The sequence below is a fragment of the Phalaenopsis equestris genome, unplaced genomic scaffold (assembly GCF_001263595.1).
Source record: "Phalaenopsis equestris unplaced genomic scaffold, ASM126359v1 Scaffold000099, whole genome shotgun sequence".
Taxonomy (NCBI): Eukaryota; Viridiplantae; Streptophyta; class Magnoliopsida; order Asparagales; family Orchidaceae; genus Phalaenopsis; species Phalaenopsis equestris.
This window is the reverse complement of record NW_018164541.1, coordinates 660,788-668,296: the sequence shown is the minus strand read 5'-3', so window position 1 is coordinate 668,296 and position 7,509 is coordinate 660,788. Positions and strand designations below refer to the sequence as shown.

Genomic DNA, 7,509 nt, shown 5'->3' with positions numbered 1-7,509 from the left:
GGCTGTAGCATTCTTGCATCACATTGCTAAAATTTGTGAGAGTGAAAAATATGAGAAGCTTATGATATTGTGTAGCTTTAACTATTAAAATGATGTATATATGCATCTTAATTTGCCAAGTGATGCTTGCTTTGTAGCCAAAGAGTCTTCTTCACCTACTGACCTTGTGGATAAGCTTGTGGACTTTGGCCTGTCCTCATCCAATGATACTCTTTTATTTGCTAAAGAAATATTTGCAAGAGTTCCTCACAAACAATCTGGTTTAAGTGTAAGTTTTTTCTGAACTTTTTTTCAGAATTTATCTCTGTAGTAAGTCTTTGATGCTTGCTTTGATACTACATAACTTTTTGCTGTTTTGCATCTTTTTTGAGTTCAAGTTTTATTGATATTGCAAGGTTTTAGCTTTGTTGGACAGTATGAAAGGTTTTAAGAATTTTGATTAAGCGATTTTGTGTTCTACTAAGGCAGTGGCAAGTTTTGGACGTTTTTTAAACTTTAGGTTGACAGTTGGTAGTGTGTTACTTGCTTAAATTTCTTATTTTTATATATAAATGCCTTGTCTTGGATATGATGTTATGAACAATCTTTTTCCTATTCGGTTTGGTGGCAACTAAGCTCTAGCAGAGTGCTGGCGGTGTTAGCTAAGTTCTAGAACCATTTGACAAGTCTCCAAAGAATTTTTGTTATCTTTGGTTGGGCCTCAGCGAAGCTTCAATTGGGTACCAATATGCTATGGTATATAAACCAGAAAAAAAATTGTAAGATGAATTCCAGCATTTGAAATCAAACTAATTAGATTTTAGACTCGTTACTTAAAAAAATATGTTGGTGAATCCATAGGGATCTTAAATTTCATCCAATCTAATAGTCTTATCATCTGTTTATCTTCATGTTGATCCTGGCTTAGTTATTTTTTTCATGGAACGCAAGTAAGTTTGAACTTTAGTTAAACCTGACTCAATTATATTAGATATGAATTATTTAGTCTTCGTTTGGGATTGTCGCTTTATTGTTCTCTTGTTTTGTTTGGTAGAAAATAAAGTCATCTTACTCTCAAAGAGATGCATGATTTGTCATGCAAGTGTGTTTTTTATGGCCATGAAGCCTTGCATGAAATGCATATTCTGTTAAGCACTTTACTTTTTTTCACCAATTTCCTCTCAAATCAAAATGTTTATTGAACAAGGATTTAATTTTAATCATATACATTAGTAGTCCTTAATTTACTGATATGGTGTGTATGTTTGTTCGTTAAGCTTGATGCATCATCAAAATAATGACCGAGAATGATTAGAATTTAATCAAGCTATGTAAGAAGGTCTCTGCATTACCATTTGTTCTTTATCCATGCTTGCTATAAATGCCTCACTTATTTTTGGAAGGATTTAATAGATGGAAGCAAACTTTATGCATAATAAGAATGTAATAAAATGCTTAATAAAAGCCACATAGTTGCACCACTTTTGAACTGTTTCCATTTTGTTTTAGAAAACAAGTGATGGATGTTTCGGCCTGTCTGCCCTTGTACATTGGACTCTCAATTTTTTGCTGTTGTGAAAGTGGTCAATGACCTACTAGAATTAGTATAAAGGGAAATAGTGCGTGATAGAACCTGTGTTGCTCCAATTATATGGAGTTTCTTCGATAAAGCTTGTAGGGAAGTTCCTATAATAAAGCTTGCTCTCTTCCTCTCTGATGCCGAGAACGGCGACTCGCCTCTTCCTGCCGACTTCATCTAGTAGGGAAGTTCCTGTATGGACATCATAAAATGGAGTTTCTTCGAAAACACTTTGAACTGATGAGGCTTACGGGAGACTGGAAGATAGGTCCCTTAGATGGAAGACACATTTTAATTCAACTGTCCAATGAAGAGGACTATGCGCGCCTGTTTGCGAAACGATTGGTGTGGTTTGAGGACTGCGGTATGAAGGTCTTAAAATGGTCAGCAAATTTTGATCCTAAAGCTGAGGCTCCTATTATTCCAGTCTGGCTCCAGTTCCCAAATTTGAAAGTTCATCTCTTCAATCACGAAATCCTCTTCTCCTTGGCCGCTATGTGCCCTAAAATTATATGCTCCCACATATAATCTCACTAGACCTTCTATGACTGAGTTTTAATTGAAAGGGACGTGACTTTACCTCCACCTGATGAGGTTTGGATTGGGTCGGATCACATTGGTTTTTGGCAACAGGTATTATTAGAACAACACTCCTACTGCACACATTGTCGAATGTTTGGCCACAATCAGGATCAATGTTTCAAGTTACATCCGAAACTGAGGAAAGGGGATGGTAGGAAACAGCTGCACGTGGAGCAAGCTTCTATGTTCCCTGAAAATGCTGCAGCTGTTCAAGCAGAACCTTTAGCAGCCGTGTCCCACCCCACTATCATCCCTTCGGGTCCTACCGAGGGTAGAACTGAGCAGGTGTTATCTGACTCGAATCGTCCGGATATCTCTAATAATGAGGGAGCTAGATTTTCTTTTGCCTCGCTCCCAGTTACTTCAAATGCTGATAAAAATCTAGATCCTACCCCCTCTAATGCTATTGCCCCGATTGAGATAACAAGGCAGGTGTTACCTGCTCCGGACTCTCCTATCATCTCTAATACTGAGGGGGCTCATCCTTCCTCGACTTCTCTCCCTGACGCTTTGAATATGGATAATAATTCTATTTATTCTCATCCTCTGACACTCCTTTGGAAGATATTTCAAAAGTTTCAAGGGATTAATGACATGTTCAAAATTATCGTAGAAGGAAGAATAGAGCTCGAAAGGAGGTGCAAAATCACACTAACGGAATTTCTAATGCTATGTTGGAGATGAATCAATACTATTCAGATGGAGAAAATGGACGGACCCGACCTAGATCTTCTAGGAAGGGTAATATGTCTACTCATGTTTAATATTCTTATTTGGAATATTATGGGAGCTGTGGATCCTCACTCCATTGGTAGACTCAAATTAATGACAAGGATTCATAAGGTTGATATATTTGCTATTTTGGAACCCTTGGTCTCCTCTCCGGATGATCGTATCTTGGGTAAATTAAAAAAATTCTCTTTTTTTTTTGCTAATTGTTCTATCAAAATTTGATTGTTTTGGCAGAAACATATTATAGTTGATGTCATGACTGTGATTGACAGTTTGTGCATACTCTCTTCTCTATGGATGTTTTCTCTGGATATCTTACTTTTGTCAACGCCGGGACTTCTAATGCTGCTAGATTTGATCTCTGACACAAACTTTCAGAGATGGGCACTTTAATCCATCAAAATTGGATGGTTGGAGGGGATTTCAATATGGTGATGCATGAATCTGAAAAGTTAGGTGGTCGAAGATTTGACACCACTTTAACAGATAAATTCAATGATACTTTGGCTATAGCGGGCATTTCTGACTTGGGATTTATTGATCTAAATTTACTTGGGAAAGAGACAAGTTGTTCGAACGACTTGATAAATGCTTTGCTAATCAGCTGTGGCTCTCCTCTTATGGTTTTTCGCAGGTTCAACATCTTTGCAGATCTGGATCTGTTCATAGCCGAGTTCTCTTATCCTTTGTTTACTTTAAAAAGGTCTCCACCTATCATTTTCGTTACTTAAATGTCTGGGTTAGACATGATGATTTCTTGAGATTAATTGCTAATAATTGGAAATGTAATGATTGGTACACTCTTTGGAAACTGCATAAGAAGGTGGAAGAAGGTGGTTGTTGTTCTAAGGTTTTGGAATTGGAATGTCTTTGGTGATGTACATGCTAGAGTTAAGAGAGCCGAACATAGGGGAACTAGATCGCGGGGGATGAGGAGATAGGGGAGAGTGCGGTTCTTTGTTTTTCTTAACCTTTTGAGTTTCACGAGACTTCGGGCTCTATTGATACCTCTTTATTTGATGATGTACGTCATCATATGGTGGATCTCAATTTTTATGGTATTCCCTCGGCTGAGGAAATCTATTATACTCTTCTGGATATTAATTGTAATAAAACCCCTGGGTCGGATGACTTCACTTCTGCTTTCTACGTTAAATGCTGGAGTATTGTTTGAAAATAAGGTAGTGGAGGCTATCCCGTGTTTCTTTAAAGGGGAAACACGACGAAATTATTTCTCTGCTGCTACAATTGTTCTCCGTCCCAAGAATACTCAAGAGTGCTTAGGACCATTTTACACCCATTTCTCTGACTTCTGTTATTTCAAAGATGATTAGTAAAATTTTGGTCAGACGCATCCAACTTCATCTCAACAAATTAATTGTTTTGAATCAATCTGCCTTTATTCAGGGACGAGGGATCACTAATAACATCATGTTGGCACAGGAACTCATTCTTGACATTGATAAAAAATGTAGAGGGGCAACATGATCACTAAATTGGATATCCGTAAGACTTGCGATTCTCTCAGTTGGGAGTTTATATTGAAGGTTCTTAAGGCTCGTGGTTTCTCTCAGGAGTTTTGCAAAATTATCCTCTCATGGCTTCATTGTAATAAATATAGTATTCTAATTAATGGCCATTCTTAGGGATTTTTTAGTGCTGGCCCTGGGATTAAATATGGAGATCCTTTATCCCCTACTATTTTCATTTTAATATTTGATTATTTTTCTCGCCTTCTTAACAATCTTTTCAGGAGAAACTCTACTTTGCATTACGCTTATAAATCTAACATGGTGGTCACTCATTTAGCTTATGCCGATGACATGATTCTGTTTTCTAATGCTAGAAAAAAAAAACGGTGAAGAAGATTCACAACTTAATGGTTGACTTTCAATCCGGCTCTGGTATTCTTTTTAATGCTAATAAATGTAACATCTACTTGGGAAACATGATCAAATCGTTCAAATGCATGCTGGATTGCCAATTTTACGGCCTTCACTCTCTCTACCCTTCCCCTTAAATATCTTGGGTATTTCTCCTTAAAGGCAGGAAGAGGCGCATTCAGTTTGACGAGGTAGTGGAAAAGGTGCGGAAAAGAATTTTGGATTGGAAAAATAATTTCCTTTCCTTTGGGGGTCGAATTACTTTGCCCATGAGCATCCTTCACTCTTTTCGTTTATACACTCTTCAGGTACTCCAACCCAAAAAAAGTACTATTTTGAATCTTGAAAGATGTTTCAATAAGTTTTTATGGGTGGGAAATCACTCCGGTAGAAGATGGATGCTTTAGAAGGATATTTGCAAACCCCTGTATGCTGGTGGTTTGGGCTTCAAATCTCTGCAACATATTACTGATTTAAATGTTTTTAAGAAATGGTTTAATTTCAGGAAAGATGAGTTTTTGTGGGCTAATTTCATGCACGGGAAATATTTCCGCTCCTCTTATCCTGCTTTGATTAATTGGAGATTGGGGAATTTTACGATGTGGAAGAGATTGCTTCATATTAGAGATTGAGCGAAAAATTTCATTTACTGGGAGGTGGGGAGTGGAAATATTTCGTTCTGACATGATTGTTGGTCTCATATTTTGCTTGATATGAGGGATACGAGATATTCTACTCTCAAGGTTTCAGATACTTGGGTAGACGACCATTGAAATTTTCCTCTTCTCATTAGCATTTTGGGGATGGAGGGAGCTACTTTCATTTCCACCATTCCTATTGAGCCTCAATTGCAAGATACTCCTACTTTGAAATTTTCCATGAGAAACTCCATTACCAAATCTTTATATTTCTCTTTACATAATTTCCAAAAACTCCCTTGGGGTGAGGGGTGTGGAGTTGGGCATTAACTCCCTCTATGTCTTTCTTGGCATGACGCATTTTCCATTCTATAATACCTTGTGAGGATATATTAAACTTGAAAGGTTTGAAAACCGCCTCTCGTTGTTGTTTGTGTAATTTGGCGTAGGAGACTATAGAACATATTTTCTTCTCTTATCTCTTTTCACTATTTATATGGAGGGAGGTTGGCTTGTGGTTTGGCACTATCGTCACTCCTGAGAGGAATCTTTTGCTCACTACTTTGATTTGTAATCCGGACCGTAAGCATAAACATTTCTTGCAAATTTACTATTACATCATATGTTGGTTTATCTGGATGACTCGTAATAACATTATTCATGAAGGAAATGCCATTCAGAATATGATGGTATTTACTAATATTATTGCATACATTAACAAGTTGTGGAGAATGAGGAGTTTTAAAAAAAGTTTCTTTTCGGGTATCAATTATTTTCTGTCTATGCAACATACAAATTTGGATGAGAGGAGAGTTCCTCATCCACCGATTTTGGTTAGATGGCGGCCACCTCCTAGGGGGTGGATTAAGTTTAACACGGATGGAAGTTGGAAAACCAATTGTGGTGGTTGTGGGGGCATTGCTAGAAATTATGCAGGAAACTGTATACTTTTTTTTTTCATCTGATACTCCCATAGAAGCTGGACTCGGGCCATTTTAACAACTGCTATTATGACTCACTTTCTCAGCTAGCATTTTATTATTTTTGAATGTGATAATTGCATCTTGGTTGATATTTTGGCTAATGGTGCTGAGGCCTCTTGGGAGATCCTTTATTACATTAAGAAGATCAAATGTTTAATCTCCAATATGAATGTTATGCGGAGTTTTAATTACCAGGAGGGGAACCAACCCGCTAATTGACTTGCTAATTTAGGTAGTGCCACTAATATTTGTAGGGTGGGATCTACCCCCCTCCCTCTTTGCACATTCTACTGGTTGGTGACAACGTCGATGCACTTTATATTTGTAGGGATGGTTCCTCTTAGCTTATTTTCTTTGGCTGGGTGGTTTGTTTCGGCCCAAGCTATTTTTTGGGCTATTTTTAATCTTCTTAACTTATCTCAGGGTGCCTTAGTTGCCTGCTATTGGGTGGAGCAGGCAGCATCTATACATGCATGATATGGTAGATGGTTTTATAATACTTGCATGGAGGCTCAGGGCTCCATTACCTCGTATGTGATGAATAATTTGGGAGGCCCATGACTCCATTTTTTGGCTACGGTTGGGCAGGGTTACTTTACTACAATTTGGTGGTTTCGTAGATGGGTTTCGTAGATGGTTCTTGCTTCGGGTATTGTCTTGGGGGGTTTTATGTGGAGAGATGGTATATGAGATTTATTGCAGTAATTTTTATGAGAATACTGTTGAGAATGAATATTGAAGGTTTAGCTTTTTGCTCCAGATTTACAATTTTTCTGTGATTGGGGTTAATCACTTCGATATCGAGGCTCATAACTCTAAATTTATACGAGGTTTTCACTCTTTCTCCTGGATAGGACAGTGGCTCCTCGTTTGTTCTTTGCTTTTCAGAATGGGGGGTTGGAAGAGTGTGGAGCCTTACCTCTCTACATTGTTCATTTCTTTTCTTGCTTCTTTGGTATTTTCACAGTTTTCGAGCTGCAGGTTTTTGATTTTTGGGATATGCTTGTTCGTGCTATTTCCGGCTTTCAAGACGTCTGATTTTGGCTTTGCTACCTGCGCTACCTTTGTTTCAATTTTTATACATGTTCTTATGGGGTATAGTTTATTTGTTGGGTATACGTTTTGTTTGGATA

The 7,509-nt window shown here is 37.8% G+C and overlaps 1 protein-coding gene across 1 annotated transcript in view; it reads left to right on the top strand.

Annotated features, from left to right (window-relative positions):
- The window catches only part of LOC110020538 (pre-mRNA-splicing factor ATP-dependent RNA helicase DEAH1-like), a 149,260-nt gene that overhangs the window by 14,845 nt on the left and 126,906 nt on the right, over positions 1–7,509 (top strand). Inside the window, exon 3 of the mRNA XM_020718677.1 lies at positions 138–268. Coding sequence (XP_020574336.1) covers positions 138–268 — 131 coding nt within the window. The remainder of the gene's footprint in view (positions 1–137; positions 269–7,509) is intronic.